This window comes from Fonsecaea erecta (assembly GCF_001651985.1).
Source record: "Fonsecaea erecta strain CBS 125763 chromosome Unknown Scaff1, whole genome shotgun sequence".
Taxonomy (NCBI): Eukaryota; Fungi; Ascomycota; class Eurotiomycetes; order Chaetothyriales; family Herpotrichiellaceae; genus Fonsecaea; species Fonsecaea erecta.
Genome location: NW_017387244.1, coordinates 2,892,746 through 2,910,616, shown reverse-complemented (window position 1 = coordinate 2,910,616; position 17,871 = coordinate 2,892,746). Strand labels below are relative to the sequence as shown.

The 17,871-nt window shown below is 52.4% G+C and overlaps 3 protein-coding genes across 3 annotated transcripts; all 3 read left to right on the top strand.

Moving 5' to 3' along the window:
• Positions 1–5,062: 5,062 nt before the first annotated feature.
• On the top strand, positions 5,063–5,912 carry AYL99_01023 (hypothetical protein; the record flags this gene model as incomplete). The annotated part of the gene is made up of 3 exons (XM_018832539.1): positions 5,063–5,203; positions 5,266–5,484; positions 5,538–5,912. 3 exons carry the CDS (start codon positions 5,063–5,065, stop codon positions 5,910–5,912), a joined length of 735 nt encoding a protein of 244 aa, XP_018698418.1.
• Positions 5,913–12,900: 6,988 nt separating this feature from the next.
• Positions 12,901–13,849, top strand: AYL99_01022 (hypothetical protein; the record flags this gene model as incomplete). The annotated part of the gene is made up of 2 exons (XM_018832538.1): positions 12,901–13,341; positions 13,463–13,849. 2 exons carry the CDS (start codon positions 12,901–12,903, stop codon positions 13,847–13,849), a joined length of 828 nt encoding a protein of 275 aa, XP_018698417.1.
• Positions 13,850–14,393: 544 nt separating this feature from the next.
• AYL99_01021 (hypothetical protein) lies at positions 14,394–17,714 on the top strand (the record flags this gene model as incomplete). The annotated part of the gene is made up of 1 exon (XM_018832537.1): positions 14,394–17,714. The coding sequence occupies one exon, from the start codon at positions 14,394–14,396 to the stop codon at positions 17,712–17,714; it is 3,321 nt and encodes a 1,106-aa protein (XP_018698416.1).
• Between the last annotated feature and the right edge of the window lie 157 nt (positions 17,715–17,871).

Sequence of the window (17,871 nt, the reverse complement as noted above, 5' to 3'; positions counted from 1 at the left end):
ATCTGCGCTTTTGGGGGCCTTTGTAGCCCCTTACGGCGCCCCTACGATTGTAGTGCCTTGGGGGCTCTCTTTAACCAAGGCTTTTCCAAAGGGTAGCCATTGCCCCTCCAGGTGCGTGGCCTCAGGGGCCGCTCAACAGTACCACGCACTCGCCACGTTTTTCTGTGTTTCAATCGTAAATCTTCTTTCTCATGTTGTCATTCCCTTTGTGCCACCTCTTCCTGTCCCTTGTGTCACCGACATAGATCTCTGGGACGAAGGGTAAGCATGTAACACGACCCGTAACTTGTGGACGCCAATTCAATGTCCTCGTAGATGTGAGCTTTGACTGCGTTCCTCGTCGGGGACATCCTCCCGATTCTTTGACATCACAGTCCTGGGCAAGAGGTGGCAAGAAAAGCATTATGTACCGAATACCGTTGTCTCCTGTAGATTCTCTGTTTACAAGGAGTATTTGTACCTGCATGCGGCTCTTGAGCTTCCTTCAAAGCTGGAAGTCCGCTTGGGTCAGTGTCCATCGAGTACAAGTCGCATGAAGTCCTGTGCATGAACCATCGGGCAAGTCAAAAATCATTTGTAAAACAGGTCGAGAATGATTACATCTGCTTCCTGCGGTCCGTCGCGGTAGGTGCCAACAATCTAAGCGAAAGGGTCTTCAGCCTTCAGGCTCGTTGACAAATTACTTACGAGTGCAGAAGGCCAGATCCTTGGTACACATCGATCTTGGCCATATTGTCTCCACGCCTCGTGGACGACCCTGATGCCGTGCAACCTTCTTGTTGTGACAGGGTCTTGCCACGAGGTGGGAGAAGACTCGTGGGAAAGTCAAAGTCAGAGTCAGGCGGAATTCAAACACAGGATCTGGCCAGCTGGGACATCCTCCGTGTCACAACGAAAATTCATCGTTCTCCCGGGCAATGGAGTGTCGAATATTTGGATGTGTCCAGCTATGGGTTACGCAGAGCCTGATCTCGCCCTTCTGCGAGTGAAACGAGGTCGTGACTCTACTTTACAAAGTAGTCGTACGACCTCAGCTCCGCCCCTTCGTAACCTCAGGTCCAGAGCTCGACAACCCTCTACTATCTATCCATCGGATCAATGCAAGATATATCACCCGGCATATGAGGATCAATTCAGGACCCAGTCGTTGCTCGGCGCGATTTTCTGATTCCAGGCAAAGACGGCCGTCATCGGCTGATCTCTGGAACAATGCCGGCTAATAACAAGAAAAGCTACGTACCCATCATTCAGCTGCTGGCAGCTACATACCTACATTCTTCCCCAAAACTGCCCACATCGTTCCTAATAGCGGTATTGCCAGCGAGCGACCGAAGCATGGCGCCATACCTCCAGCGGAGTTGACAGGCAGACCTACAGATTACTACCTTGATTTGGTGCCAATCGACCGATCGATACCTCAAATAAGCAGAGATCGATGTCGCGACGAATTCAAACACTCCGTACCTCTCCGGTCATCGTCCCGAACGGGACTCGTGTCAGAGCTTAGAGTACAAAGTTCATATCGACGCACAAAAGCCCCAACGTTCCATGTGAGACACTCATCTTGACGCGTACGCTCGGTCTCTACTATTGAGGAGTAATCGGCAGTGCTACACCTACGTAACTGATGCGCGATGGCTCAGGCGAACCTGTGAATGTCCAGGGGAAATTAGCCAGGGCCTGAGGGCGCCGTTGACACTCTGCGACAACTTTTCCCTTCCACGTGGACCCCATTTGTCCCAAGGCTGTGTACCTGCAGATGTGCTCTGTACTTTGTAAATATTTACCTAAGGATCTCTTCAACGCACACCCTTAGCTGCGGAAGGTAAGGTCGACGAGCCTCAGAGGGGGCATTGTCCGATATCAAGCTATTTGCGACAAGGTCACCCAGTCTCATCTGAGGGTTCAAAAAACGGGAGGAGAGGGAACGTCGGCTTTGAGACCCGAGCATGCCTTGTGCTGTGGGGGCAATGGGGGCTTGCTGCTCTCACCTCGATCTGCCTTGTACGCCGGAGACTTATCCACGGAGTACTGGTTCCACCGGTAATTGCAGGTAAGTACGGAGTACATGGTAGTGTGTGGTTATCGGAAGTCTCACGTGAGCAACATTCTATTCCTCCTACCTAGTCCGAAGACAATCCACACGCGTTGGGGTCCTGTATCCTGCCTGACCAGCAGTCTCGGAGATCCTCCTGATTGATTGATCATCTATGGATGATGTCGGTGCTCGTTCTAAATCTGTGTTCTCACGCTCCGTGCTGAGTCCGAAATTATTCCTTGACTGTTTTCTCACTGCATGCAACGAAGACAGGTACCGGACTCAAAGAGTGTGTTCAAATCCACTTCTGCTTTGAGTAGGTGCTTTAAAAAGTTACCCATTGCGGCTATGAATGTGCCGATCAAGGGGTCCGCACGGATGACCACATAATGCCATGTGGTCACGGCCACCACGGCGGTTTCAAGCAGATCATCCCCAGGGGTCTGTTTGAAAAGTGTGGGTTTCAACGTAGCTCGAAGCTGCGGTCCGAGCGGCCCCTACCCAGCCACTAGGTATTGAAGAATATCCCAAAACTGATATACGTAAGGCAGCGGCATCCAGTCAGTCAGCAGCATCGACTGATGGAGTGTCGACCGGAGAGCAACGGGGGCGGGGAAAGGCGACGAGTGACAGCCAGCAACGGAGCAAGATGCGTGGGAACATCGAAGACGGCTTCGAGAGTCTTAGACCTTCGTATTGCTCACCCCAACGGTGGAAGTTTGTGGTGGTTCAAATTGCTTTGTTGCGCAAGTCTTTGCGAAGGCAGCCCAGGCGCTGTGACTAGGCGACTGGGCACAAGAAAACCAAGGAGAGATTCATAGGGGGGTTGCCTCATCTGGAATATCTGCTTCTTGGCACCTGCCCAGCTTTGCAAAGCGCAGCCCTGCCGCGACTCACGCCGCTTTTAAAAGATAGGAGGATTTGGGGATCAGTGCCTCCTTCACACCACCGAGCACATGACCAGTCGGCTCCTCGGAACCGTTGCAAGAGTTCGAGAGCAGGTCACCGTTGCGATAGCCCAAGCTCCGTGCTCGTAGGGACATTATGCCGTAAACAGAGCTTTGATTGGGCTGCTCATCCACCAGATTCGCGATCGGGCCATTTGCTAACCAGGAAGAGCAAATCACAGAAATATCCACCCTTTACGCCCTTGGGTTAAAGTGCTTCGGCTTGAGGTATCCGCACCAGGTTTCGGGATGGTGGCAGGGCCCGGATTGCTCCCCAGCAATCCATGCGGCATGACGAACTTGAGAAATACACCCCCAAGCACTTACCTTTTCGAGAAGTTTGTGGCGTCGATGCTAAGTCAAGCCCGCCCATCAGGTGCAGCGTCGACGTTGAGGTGTGCCGTGGTCCAAAGGGCCAGTGAACGGGCCAGTGAACGGGCCAGTGGGGTCATACTGGAAACTTCCATGGGGGAACCCATGCATCGAACGAGGTCCAGACACCTCCAATCTCGAGCAGACCGCCCGCGCTTGCCATGCATGGTGTTTGACGTGGCTAGCCAAGGAACCATTTACGAAGCAGCCAGCGAGGCCAAGAGTGTATCGGTCAGCAAAAAATGTATTACATGAGCGAGCATTTGCATGGGAGACACGCGGGGGGTGGTTTGTTGCGTACTGGGTGGATGACACTTGGAACACAACATGATGCTCATTGTTGGCACGTTACAGTTGGCGTAGGCGTAAGTGTGACTGAGGCTGATGATGGCGATAGTTTGTTGCTGAGAGCACCATCGGGCCTTGAGCTCAGACCCTTCATAGGGCACACTGACATTCTCCAGAGCTCCTGATACATGCTGAACCCTGGAACAGGGCTCAGTCTGTGGGCGATTAGGTACAGAGACAAGCTTTGTGGCTGTTGTGGGATGATATGATCGTCGATACATGAGATACCTTTCAAAAGACATGGGTTTACTGCTCCATCGGGCGTGGAAAGGGCTCCCTCAGGTGGGACCTTTAGGGCAGGTGGGTGAGATGCGAGCTAGCTCCCAGAGGCAGTCGGCCATACTTTTCACTTATACCTATATAGGGTAAGGGCGCCTTCCCAGATAGGAAACAGCACCTGGTCCGAGCGTCTTCATATGCCGCTCGCCCAATCACCGCTCAGGTTGAGTCTTGGCACACTAGGGCCCGGAAACCGTTTCACGCGACGAACAGGGATATCGATGCCGAGCTTTGCTCATCCAACGAAGGTTTCCTGGGTTGATGCAGCCTCGAAATGGATGACTTCGCTGTCTATCCAACCACATTCTTTTGGCCCCCCGCCTTTTGGCTGACAAGGACAGGCTTGTCCTGGTAGGGCCCCTTAGGCTGTCCATGTCCACCCACCAGTCAGATTACGCCTAGTTGCTACAGTAAAGCATTGCCGGTGGCCCACTCCGGAATTGCTGACCTCAGGGCAAAGCTTCTACCATGCTTCTAAAAGTCTTGGGCGTCCTCGTATGGTTCGACCGTAGCCTCCTAAACCTCTTTGGGTAGTCGGCGTACGGTGTCCGTTTGGTTGGGGGGCAGCCTAGCAACGTCGAGCTGGTCAGGATGTGCTTCTGCCCGTACATTTTCCCGTCGGTCAACCACCTCGTCCCTCCCAAGTAACCCCTCCAATGACCCTTGCAACCGCTACGCCCCGGCACCACCCTCTTACCAGCAAGTAGGTCACACTCTTGCCCCCCCCCCTCTGCAAGCGATCAGTTCGTGATTCTCGGGGCTAGGGATGCCGGGGTGCTGCCAATAATGCATGTCAAGGCCCCGTGGCAGAACAATTAATCCTCGTATGCTGCTCTAGCGTTGCTGTGCCCTGGATAGCCGTAACCAGATCCCCAAACGCGAATTATATCTTAATTCCCCCTTTAACAGTCCATGGACATCCGCCGCATCTGACATTGATGAAATACCAAACACAGTCCGAGATAATTTTTTCGGCGTGGTTCAGTCTTACATACTCAACGCTTACTCAAGTTCAAGATCAGTCGTCGAGGTCTCAGAAAAGATAAAGAGCTCCTTCGCAGACCACTTGGTCCCTCGCATGACGTCGATCTGGGATCGCAAGCGCAATATGGACTTTGGCTTTGTGAGCTCTCCAAGTCAATCACCAAGTCAATCACTCTTCGCCGCCGGACAATACTTCGACAGTACCTCTGAAGGATCCAGTCCCAACTCGCCTCATGTAAGTTCCGCCTTGCCAACCCCTCTTGATCACCTCAGATCGACTGACTGTGGCTGAAGCAGATGAGCCAAATCATGTACAACAACGCCCCCATGCAGTATGATATGTTCCAGTACGGAGCAACGCAGGCCTCATATTATCCCCCGGGTCAGACAAACAAGATCCCCGTAGAATACAACAACGCTGCCACCATTGATCAGACCGATCGAAGAAGACGACGATCCGGCAGCACTTCGGCCCCGGCGGCCAAGGATAAGGAAACCATTCCCAACATGCATCTGGTTCGTCTACTCCTACCATGTTCCGTTGGCACGGTTGACTGACTTATTGGCAGCGACGACGTGCCCAAAATCGTGCATCTCAACGGGCCTTCCGCGAGAGAAAAGAGAAACATGTTAAAGGTCTCGAGCGCCAATTAGAGGATCTACACGAGAAGCACCAAGATCTGCTACAGTCATATACTCGACAAGCCGACGAGGTCTCGAAGCTCAACGGCAGGATAACCGAACTCACAGCCGAGCTCAACGCTCTACGGTCCTGTCAAGACCAGTCCTTCAGCGAAATGCTGATGCCGGACAAGTTTGACAAGTTCGATGCCTTCTCCACGCACGACACTATGCTATATAACGGCCCAGACTGCTACTTTGATAAGAACGCCGTCGACCTCAACTCCGAGTTTGCATTACACTCATTTGAGGATTCCTTGTAGCATACTCATTGACGGATCGGGGATTTCGAGGAGGATGCACCTTCTTCAACGTGGCGTTTGGCAGAGGTTCTTGAGATACCTACCTTCACGGGCTTACCTTGTTCTTTTCTTTTCTTGGATTTTGTCGATTGCACTTGAGCGAACGCGCGGAACGCGCAACAAGCATGGACGGAATAACTTTTGGTATTCTGCACGACTACTTTTTGATGGAACATGTGATACGTTCAGGGTCTCCCGCCCAGGGGGAAAAAAAGAAAGAGGACCCCCCCCCCAGGGCAGGAGAATCGGGAGAGCAAAGACCTCCTACATGCCTTCTACATGGGTTATCGACAGCGGGCTTTTCACAGGAGCCTTGCGGATGTGGAATACCAGCGGTTCAAAGGATGATCAAAGGATCAAACTGGGTGGTAGGCCGGCAAGTCCGAGCCGTTTTTGAAACACTCAAATAATCTTTATGTACTACAGGGTGATGCCTCCATGAAAGTACACCGATGTCTCTCGCCCTCACGCACACACAAGAGACACGGATTTTTCGAGCACTACCTTTTCTGTTTGCATTCCTAAACCGACCATTTTCCGAACAGGGCATTTGCAGGAGAGAGTTTTCAGAAAGTTAGTTTGTCTCTTGCCGAAAGTTTGGGAGACCATTGGCCCTGCTCTGTGTTCCCGAACGAGGGATCAATCCCCGAAGCAACCAGTCGCCAGTTCCGAGACAGCACCAACCGCAACTCGAACACTGCGTATTCCAGGGGTCGAACACACCAGACTAACATGACCAACGAGGTTCAGGTCGGCGAAGACGGGGAACTGTTCGGCCTGGCCTTCTCGCTGTTGTTCGGCTGCCGCCTCAGCAACGTCTTCCCAGCTGGCAAGAGACTTTGCGATTACTGTCTGGCTCAAAAATGATTGTTTCCGAGAGCGGACTCCAACGGGTCGTGTCGGGGGCCCTTCGGTCTCCGCTCGTTGCCCTGTTTGGGCGACCCGCGGGCATGTCCATGGAAAGCCGGCCTACGGGGACTTCTCTACAGGCGGGAACTCTGCACCGCACATCGATGCCCGGCCTGGCATATTGAAAAGTCTAACCTGTATCCTTTGCCCGGGCTCTCTCTCTGTGTCGATTGCTTCTTTCGTCTAGTACCCCTCCAAAACACGGGCCATGACTCGTAAACACAGAAGCCTCTTGAGTTTCACTCACAAGTGAGCAAGCAGAAAAGAATGTCCCAATGCGGACGGAGCTGCCGGTGTTCTCCAAGCGAGGAGCAGCTCAAAGGAGAATCCCTGATCACACACACGTGGCTGGACTGTACGACGACATTTCGACAAGCCCGACTGTTCATCTTCGAGCTCTGGTAGACATGCCACAGAGGCGGGGGGGGGGAAACCCACCAGAACTGCTTCCTTTACCCCTCCACGCACAATGCACTCACAGAGCAGCAAGTGACATTGGACCCCGGTTACCCCCAAGACTCCAAGGCCTTGGGTGATCATGTCAGCATGCGTCCGCACTATCCCATGTTCTTTTCAACCCTGATGGGCGCAAGGACAGCTCCCGTGATTCGACGCTGCCGAGAAGAATTACGAGGAGCCAGGGTACGGAATGCCAGTCTGGGCGCCCGGGCTAGGGATAGCCTGAAGTATCGAATGGGTGTCTCTGGCTTTCCCGTCGGCCTCGTAATAACGCTTCACCCTTCGTTGCTTTGAGCCGTGATTCGTCAACGAGGGTTGTATCACTATCTCGATAGCTCTGCCTAAGGTGGTATTGTCCTCCCGAGCTACCACGGGGAAAGCAGCAAATGATCGGCATCTCTCCGTGTCATGACCAGCGTACTCGCTTCGCACTCCCTTTATAGCATGCTGTCTCTATCTACACCATTTGCCCCTTCAGGACAAGTGTCCCAAGGCCAACCAACACGAGAGAGCTTCGAGCCAACTATACTGGTACGAGATGTGACGGCTGAAAACATCTTTTATCAAGATGGGACCCCCTGGAGGTCGTAATGGTGTGACATCCAGACCGCTTTTCCCGATTCTGTATTCTTCGGAAATGAACCGCCGAACCAAGGGCTGTTTTCCCCGTCACCCATGACTTGTAAGTATCTGGAATCAGGCCGCGGTGGAAGCCGCTCCAATAACCTACCCACCCATCCACCCCCTTCATCATTATTATTTCAGCTTTTCCCCGCCCAGGGTGCATATGTGCATAAGTACATACAGGCAACGTGGCAATGACATCATCATCATTTCGCCAAAGATCTGGCTTCTGCGTTTTGTCTACATAGAGCTAACAAAAGTGTTCCCCAATGCATCCACCCAACCGCGTGTCGGGCTATTTTATATTTGGAGAACCCCTATACTACTAGTCCAGAAGAGGGTTTTCTCTGCACCGCGATTGCTGCGAAGGAGGGGGTGGCTTCCGCACAGAGCCGAGGATCTCAGACCCTATCTGCCTAGCAGAAGAAGCAATCCATCAGCTCTTCAGGAGATAGCCTTGTGACTCGGTGGTCTCGCTCCCTAGTCCCGTGGACGACTTTGCATTCGTCCATCTTTGCCTAGTGCCCACCTCAGATCGTTGATCATGGCTGCAAGTTCTGGCTAGGGTATGGAACTTTCCGACTAACCAAACAACCAGCTGAGCAACACGACTCCGGTCCTGAGTCGTGCCCCAGGGCTTGGGGTTATCCCTTGAGCTGTGTGTCAGTCGGAACCGTTGTGTTTTAGGTAAGACATGTGTAAAGGACATTTGCAATTGACGAAAAGCAGCAGAAGCTGCAGTGTGTTCCAACCACGCCCTCCCTTGGGCTGAGCGGCACCAGGTGGGTAATAATTTCTGCTCAAGAGTGCTGCTTCCGAGGTATCAGATAGACCTTGGCTGGATGATCCTTGAGCAGGGAGAGGACGAGGTGAGTCGGGAGAACAATCTGCCCAAATGCATCTGAAAGTTTACGGGCGCGAGGTGAAGTTTGCGTTTCCAGTGACCTTGTGACAGTTTCAAGAGAGACGTTGAGAGAGGGCCTGGACCATTAACTGCTCGGCAGACAAGCAGACTGCTAAAGGGACAGGTAAAGATCTAGGTACCTTCGAAGACAAACTACGAAAAGGGGAGAGGATCAATAAGAGCCATTTCCTGCCAATGCACGTTCACCTTATCCAAGTATACAGGGTCAAAGCCCATCTGCGACCCTCACGAGGCTCTCCTGAGATCTTGCTAGGGGCTTCTGAGGCACCCAGGCAGACATCCACAAAGTGTCTCAACATATCAGATAGATGACTGTCAGTCATTATACATCGTCGATGTCGATTTTCCAACCGGTCCTGGGCCCATTTTCCAGCACTTTGCTGCAACCGGGGAAATCAATGTTGTGAAAATGATGTCTCAAAGGACAGGGTAATGCGAGCACGGACCGACACACTACATCTCGAAGATCACTCCCAAAGGGAACGAGTACGAGCAATATACCACGGTACCCAAACATATCTACTGTATAGCCTGCCAGTTTCCGTGACACCATGCGCACATAACGAGATCCGAATCTGGACGAGGCGTGGTAACGAGCAGCCAGGTATGGGAGAGGGCAAGCAAGACGGGCAGCGCGAGAACCAGATCCTTCCCGTGGGTTTCTGCTTATAAAACACGCCCGTCTTCTCGCACTACATACTCAGTTCTTTCTCCTTCACCAGGATAAACACAGGGTAACAGAAATCGAAATTATATTGTTGAACAACTATGTATCAGCGAAGTCTCTAGGAGCGCCGGCTGTCCCGTGCTCACTAAACTGCTCTCTCTGCATGGTATCACCGACTCCATTGCTGGTCCTGGTCCTGGACCAGATGATGTCTGCCCGGCAATCCATCCGACGCAAAAAGGGGGCGCCGCTACCATCGCTCCGTGTCCTTTTTGATTGATGCTTCAGGTAATGTGTATATTGTAACAAAAAATTGGGTGTCCTTTCCTTTCCTTTCCTTTCCTTGCTCCTCTCCAACATGCGCCGCTGCGTTTGCCCGTCGCTTCTCTTCTATGATTTGGAGGCTCGCCACCGTTCGGCTCTCTTTCTTGCTTCAGCGACACTGGCTGGGTCGCGAACTCCCCACATGAACAGGCCCAGGGGGATCACGAACGCGCTGAAGAAGCCGGCGAACTGCATGTTGTGCCTTGACATGGAGACCGGCGAGGCCTTCCAGACGAGAGGGGTCGTCATTTTGGTTGTGGTGTGGTGTGGTGTGGTGTGTTTGTGCAGAGTAGGGTGCAGATGAGAGTGGTTTTTTCGGTCCGATGGACTTGTGTGAATATATTCGGAGCTGGAGGTTTTGTCCTTTTTTCTTCGTTCTTCGCTGGCAGAGCGTTTTTTCTTCCGTTCCTCTCAAGTATACTTGGTTATGTGTAAAGCAGAGACGGGCTGTCGATTGTCCTGATAGATGCAGTTCTCAATCAGCCAGCTTACCGTGAATCTTGACCTTATGTACTCGGTTCCCCCTTCAGAAGAGGTGTGGATGTTTCTAGTCCCCGTTCCTAGTAGAGCCTGACAAGCTGGCTGGCAGGATCGCACGCACACCACCCCCCGGACACGGTCATACCACCATGGCCTGGCCACATGGGAAATGCCGCACATAACAAGTCCTGTATGTCGAAGTACAGTATACCAGTAATGCGATCATAGTTTCATGTATGTCCAAGGAACAGGGAGGAATGTCAAGTATACCCATTTCCGGAATAGATCCAGTATTGTCAGTTGATAAGTGGAGTGACCACGACCAGGGGGGCCACCCAGGGAGGATCTGTGGCGGGGATATGTCGATGGATGGGAAGATGTTGTCGTCACTCGTCCAATGATGTGTGGTGGTATCGTGACTTGTCCTTGAACACTTGTACCCTTTCTATGTAGGTATGTATGCGAGGCACTGGTCTGCGGAAGAGATACCCGCCTCGTAAATGGGCTTTGTTGGACTGTCGCACTGTATCCCAGGGTAACGGTAGCCAGTTGAGCATGCTTTCTAGTTCGAGACCATAGAGTATATTGATTCAATCCCATCTTCCATTATTTTGCCCATGAATGTGAGGAGAGGCATTACTCGCCTATCATCAGGTCCTTCGGAGGACGCCGTGTGTGTGTTTGTGTGTGTGTGTCCCAAGTACCGAGTTACATGATTATACCGCAAAATGTCAGGCGATTCTTGTGTGGCATGATCTGATCCGCCAAGCGAATGGCGGAGTCAGGCAACTTTTTCTCTTTCTCTCCCCCACAACCAAGTCATCATCATCATCATCCATCATCCATCATCAATCAAAAATCCACTCACCGCGGGAGTATCGGGACTGCGATCCCTTCACGGGACGTAGCACGGGAAGTGGGACGATGCCAGTGACAGACAGCCTTGTGCATCTCGCCTCATCTCATGCCTGATTGGATAGCCATCCTCGACTCACGGCATCGACAGTCCTCCTCCTCCTCCTCCTCTTCCTCACTTACTATCGCCGAATCCTATTCATGTTGTCTGTCTTGTTCGAAGATGCGTAAGGAGGCTGGGCGACCATATCCACGCAGGAGACGAGAGTGGTGACATAGGTGTCTCGAACAGGTTATTTCCCCCTTTACTGGCGACAGAATAGCAGGGCCAATGTTCGGTGATAATTATTTGGACTCCTTGAATTTCGCTCAGATGGCCAGTCGAACGACGACAACGACAGGGATAACGACGGGATGCTCAATGGCGACGAGGCTCAAGGTGAGTGGGAGAGATGATTTCCAAGTCGAGCAGAGGTCCGTCGCCCCTTCATATTCAGCCCCGAGCTCTCGACGGTTTCAATTTGAGCACGCTCGATACCTGCCTGTTGTTGCCTCGATATTCTTCCCTCTCCTGCCCTCTCTCTGCGTCTCCCTTAAACTGGTGCTCAAGAAAATCCAATCTCTCGAAAGGGTAGTTCAGCGGCTCGAGACGGACAGAAATTTCTGTGCATATACTGCGCACAACACGACCGACTACTGCATTAGGCTGGGTTCAGTGCCATCGTGCAACTGACCCTCCATCTTTACACCACGTGCTTGTCGGTAAATTGATTGATTGTTATGCTAGAGATGGCCCGGCCTGAGTGCGAAGACTATTATTCGCGCCAGAGGTCATGCACTCGTACGTACATGCTTTGAGCCTCGAGCCTCGAGACACGCTCTGGCTCTCAGCACCTGAGCTATTGGCACTTTCATTCTACGCCTCAAACACTCTCGCTAGTGCAAAGCCCCAGGTAATGTTCCAATTTCTCTAAGCGAACGGCGGGAGTTGCTCGAGGATATAGGGGCCCTCTTCTTATGCAGAGATGCCTGTGAACCGATGTGTTTTCGCAGCCCATGGCCCGAAGCAAGCATTGCTGCGATTCCACCACGAAGCTTGGTCCCCCGTGGGCCAACCCCTGTTTTCCTGATCTCTGCAGCGCCGGGCTGGGGTGTTTCAGCCACCTTTATTGGATGGCTCTCGCCTATCACGCATCTTAGCCGTGCCGTTCCGAGGGCCGAACCGCGCGAAGTCGTCATTCTTGTGCGACGTGATCCAAACCACCAGTTCCTGGGACCAAATGCTTGTATCTTTTGCAACGAAGCATTTATTCGTGGCTTTTGAAGACACCCTCATTCTTTCACTGTTGCCGACAGCTGCCTTTGCACAACACAACGACAACTGGACTAACTGAAGCGCTAAGTTTTCCGACATAGATCGGCCCTCAGACGAACCTGAACCTCTCGCTAAAATCCCTGCCGCTGCAATTTCCTCTGTCTTGCACTCTTCTCGCTTATGCCACCAGCATAGAAAAACCCTCTGTTAGTTGAAGCGCAAAATGGTCAAAGCAATTCGCAATGGAGGTAGTGTAAGTTATAATCCACCATGTTTCCTTCTCTGTTGTCAAAAACGTCGACGGTTTCCGAGGGTTCAACTGATTGTCACTCCTTGATTTTCTTCTTCTTCTCCTTCTTCGTCGCACATCGTTCCAAAGTCTACAATCTTAATGCATCTTTCGAAAGCACTGATCGCGGTGACGCCGCTGCTCGCCGCAGTCACAGGCTCGGCGATACCATCTCTCGAGACGCGCCAGACAGGATGGCCGGCTTGCCAGCAGACACTCAGTTGCACGTTCGACCAAATCCAGTCTTCAACCATGCAAGAACGCTTGGCGTATGTCCAGTATATGGAGAGTGAATGGTTCGGTCCCTTGAACTCGGCCGACCAATTCGGCGCCATTGAAGGTGTCATCACCTTCTTCATTAGCAAGAATCTCGGCGCTCCGAACAGCTGGATCAGCTACGTCGACACAGGGATCATCGAGGCGATCCAACGCGGTGGTGCCATGGCCCTAGGCCTCAGCACAGACACTGGTGGAAATCCTGGCACTACACTGTGGAGGGATTTCTTTATCGCCATGCGAGACGGGACTTTCGCAACAAGACAGGTGAGTCTGGTTGCTTGTGAGTCACGAGCAATTGATACATGTTGCGGCCTTGTATCCCTTGAATCTCATCCCTGTGGCTATCCCCTGGACCAGGCGGATTTAACACTGACCTTGAATGCAGGACCACGACTACGCCTGGGGTGAGGCCGAAGCCACAGCGACTGAGTGGTCGAAGGCCGACAAGGCCGATGTGCTGGCCGACGCACCCGCCACCCAGCAAGAGTTGAACTGGTACGAATTTACCGTGCTGTTCAGATGGATTCTGCGACACGAGCCCGAGACCATCCTTCTCTTGACGCCGGTGTTCCTGTTCGAGTCCGAGAACTTCGTGTACTGGCTTACAGACGTGACGAGGCCTGAGCCCACCATTTGCGGGTCGCAGGCGGCTTGGGCGATCTCAGGCACGTTTAGCTTTACGTTGGACAGTATCATTGACTTCCCTGAGAACGTTATCGATCTGTTGTCCGCGATATACAACTGTGGCAGTGACTTTTTCGAGAACTCTTGAGGTGGCCTTGCCCGTGTGTTGGGGAGAGAATGAATGGAGGGACATCAGAAACTTAATTCCATGGCCTTTGTATATTTACTCATGATAACATATCTATGTATTAATGGCTCCACAGAAAATCACCAAAACGACCTTGTATGATGCGACGCCACATTCAAGACTGTGAGGCTGGTAAATGTGGCGCAGTAGTGTTCGCCGCATCGGGAAAGAATGTAAACACGAGATGCCGCAAAGTGCGTTCGGCCACCATCACCGATGATCTTCACAACAACCTCTCCAACTCGTTTCCTCTCGTTTGCTCGAGTTGTTTCACTCGTTCGGGTTGCACGTCGGCTCTATGGGTGAATGAATGCCATCTCGGGGGGAAGTGAGATATCCACGGCTCTCCAGTCATCCGACCTCTACCACAACACACCGCCAGTATATAATGCGAATAAATGACGATTGCGGCTGGACACTGCCCGTCTCTATTCTGTCTGTCGACTGTCGGCACTCGATGCTTTCCCTTTCGTACTAGAACGGCATATGACCAGCGATGTGAAACATGTCCTCACAGCCCTACAATCTTCGAAGCAGGCTGAACCCTCAAAGCCCCTCTCTGCGCTCGACCCCGATTCCTTCGCCCATCCCCAAGGCCGGGACCGGACTTGCTCGCAAGACTCGCTCTACGGACTATGCGCTACAACTGCAGAGGGTGATTGGGACTACCACAAACGGTCCCAGTGGGCTGGCATGCTGTCCAAAAACGAGCTCGTACGCCTATTGCGCCGGAGCGGTAGCGGTTCTGGCCAGGCTTGGTTTGGATGATGTTCCTGTACTCCGATACTTCAAGGCTCGACCAACGGCAGCTTCACTGAATCCTCCCACTTCTCATTATGAAAGTTCACCATCAACTACGCCATCCAGGAGGAGGGTTAGCACGTTTACTCCGAGAAGAGGCTTGGAAGAATATAATGGGGGCTCTGTGGGCCGCGAATGGTTGGACGAGTCTGCTGGGCAGACATGGACCGCAAGAGAGCGTATCAAGACCGCAGCGTGCGTGGCCCTGAGTCGCGACGGCCACTGGCTCGCAGTCGGAGAAGCGGGATACAACCCTCGAGTTCTGCTGTTTTCAACGGCCGACGAAGCTTCCTGCGAGGTGCCCACTTCGATCGTCACAGATCACACCTACGGCCTGCGGTGCATAGCTTTCAGCTCCGACACAAAACATCTGGCGACGCTGGGCGACTATAAGGACGGGTTCTTGTTCGTCTGGTCCTGTAATGTCAAAACCGGTCAATTGAGTTTACACTCGGCGAACAAGTGCACTGCCAACATTTTTGATATGACTTGGTGTGGCAACAGTGTGATCACGGTTGGCACGAGATGCGTTCGACTCTGGCAGATACAAGGGGCAACAAAACAGTCACCCATCAGGAGATTGAGATATCGCCCTTCCGAAGCACCCTCATCGAGCCCCGGACCGGTTCCGCTACAGAGTCGTAATGTTCTGCTGGGGTCCATGGTGGACAGCACATTTACGTGTGTTGTATCAGTCGACGAGGTCAACGTCGTAATTGGCACCGAAACTGGACAGATCTGTTTGGTCGACATCTCTCAGACTGTGCTGGAGCTCAAAGTTCTGAAGAAACTGGAATTCTCCATCACCTCGATCGCCTTCATTTCGGAAGACAGAAAACTGCTGGTGGGCACTCCTCACGGTGTGCACAGCGAACAGTTTGATGTTTTGCGGAAAGAGGAGAGTAAATCGCCATCCAAGCTCTCCTCGCGGAAACCTCGCCTGTCCTCCATACGACGATCGCTCGGCCTGCTTGACCAGGCGGAGAGAAGTTTAGTGGCAATAGGGACACTCAAGGACCACACCATCACTCTGAATAATGATGGTTGTCTACAAATCCAGCGTCGAGGTTTGGAGGATGGGGACACCTCTCAACCTACGTTTGCAGCTCACAAAAGTGTCATCCTGGGAGTTCGGACGCTTCCCGAGTCTGCTGCTCAGGGCAATTTTTTCACCTACTCGAAAAATGGAGAAATCAAGTTCTGGGGATCTAACGGCACACTCCTGAAGCAGGAGAGCCTACTTCCTGACACGGCTGAGTCAAGAGACGATGAGTTCGAAAACGAGCTCACCCAGATGCGCTTTCTCTCGGTGCATTCTATTTTCATTGCTGGTGATCGATTTGGGCTGTTGAAACTGATCAAGAGCCGCGATTGGCAAATTGCACATACGATCAGGGCACACAGCGCAGAGATCACCTCGATCGACGTTTTGGAGTCTGGATCGCTTGTTGCGACCAGCAGCAGAGACCGAATGATCCAATTATTTCACGCCAATGCCGACTCCTTTGAGCTTCTCCAGACGATGGATGACCACGTGGGATCCGTCAACCAGGTGATGTTCATCCATGGCGGTGAAAAATTACTGTCCTGTTCCACGGACCGGTCTCTGGTCATTCGCGAGCGCATGCTGCGGCAACCAGAGGGTGGGAAAGCCGTGGCCTATCTCCCTACCAAAGTTTTGACACTCAAAGGCACCCCATTGTCTATGGCAATGGCAGCCGAGAACACCTTGATGGTGGCCACCATGGACCGTCGTGTTACAAATGTCGATATCTCTACCGGCACGTTGCTTGATTCATTCAAGGTCGGAGATGGGGAAAGTGATGACACCGCTTTTCTGAATTCTATGGTGTGCTCCTCGATCCCAGACAATCCAGATCAAAAGATGCTGATCGGATTCTGCTCCATGGACAAATCGATCCGAGTCTACAACCAAAGGAATTTCACCCTCCTGGCCCGCGAATCTGGACATACGGAGGGGGTGAGTGATATCGCCCTCCTCGAACAAGCCGATCACTCGAGGCCCGGATCTCGTTGTACGGTCGTAAGCACGGGATTGGATGGCACTATTATGATCTGGAGCATCTCGAAGACAGCACCTCTGTTACTAACGCCAACGATCTCACAAGGACAAGGTGGAGGCTTGGGGCTGGTGGCAGACGAGACTGAAGTCACAAAGCCGACACCTTCGTCACTTCCACCACTGAGAAAGGTTTTGACGAAGAGTGATATAACAGAACTCCTAGGAGTGAATGGGCAGGGGTCACCTTCCAGTCCTCGGTCTCTGTCGCCGGTGCGGTTGCAGCGCAAGACGTCGAGACTTGCTCTTGCAACGTCACTCGAAGACCTCGAAGAAACACCAAGTCGGAAGGCTGGGTTTCCTGCAGAGAACATCGACTCACCAAGTGGCGAGAAAGCGGATATCCGACGGTCACCTTCTCCGCCGCCACGTGGGCCATCGAAATTAAGAACTCAAAGGTCTCGGGCAGATATCAACAAAGATCTGGAGTCTAAAAGAACAACGTTGGCAGAGCGCTCACCCTCGCCACCAACAACAGCTGTCTCGATGCCGGCCACACCCAAACAGCGGCAGAAGGCTAACAATGGCCGATTGCGAAGACCACCTTCAGTGCCCTCGGATCTGCGGGCCCAAGCTGCCGCCCAAGGACGCCGGCAGAGCATGAGCCAAGCATCTGACTTTGGAAGCCTGGCCATGGCCACGGATCAGGCGACGCGAATGCTGAAAATATACAAGAAAAAGTTGACCGTGAGTAAAGAGGCGGTGGATCTTGATGACTTGGAATCTGAACTTTCTGGGCTGCTGAAAAATGTTCGGGAGAGGAAGAACAGAACGCACCCTGGACAACAGCAAAACACCAAAACGGCGAGTTCGAGCGAACAGGCAAAGACTACCACCGAGAACGAGGTTGATCAATTGGCCACTTTGTTAGAGGGCTCAAGCTTGAGCAAATCACCGACCGCCACAGCTACGGATAGCAAGGATACATCGGTGTCCACTGCATGAATTTCTTTATTTCTTTTTTTCTTTTGGGTATTTTGGTCGATCTTGCCCAGGACAGAGCAGGCTCGTGTCGTCTTGTTCAGACAAGGACCTCAAAAGGAAAGGGAGTTACGGCGGGATTTTCCTTGATGTGTGAGGCTGGGAGTTTTTAGTATGTTGA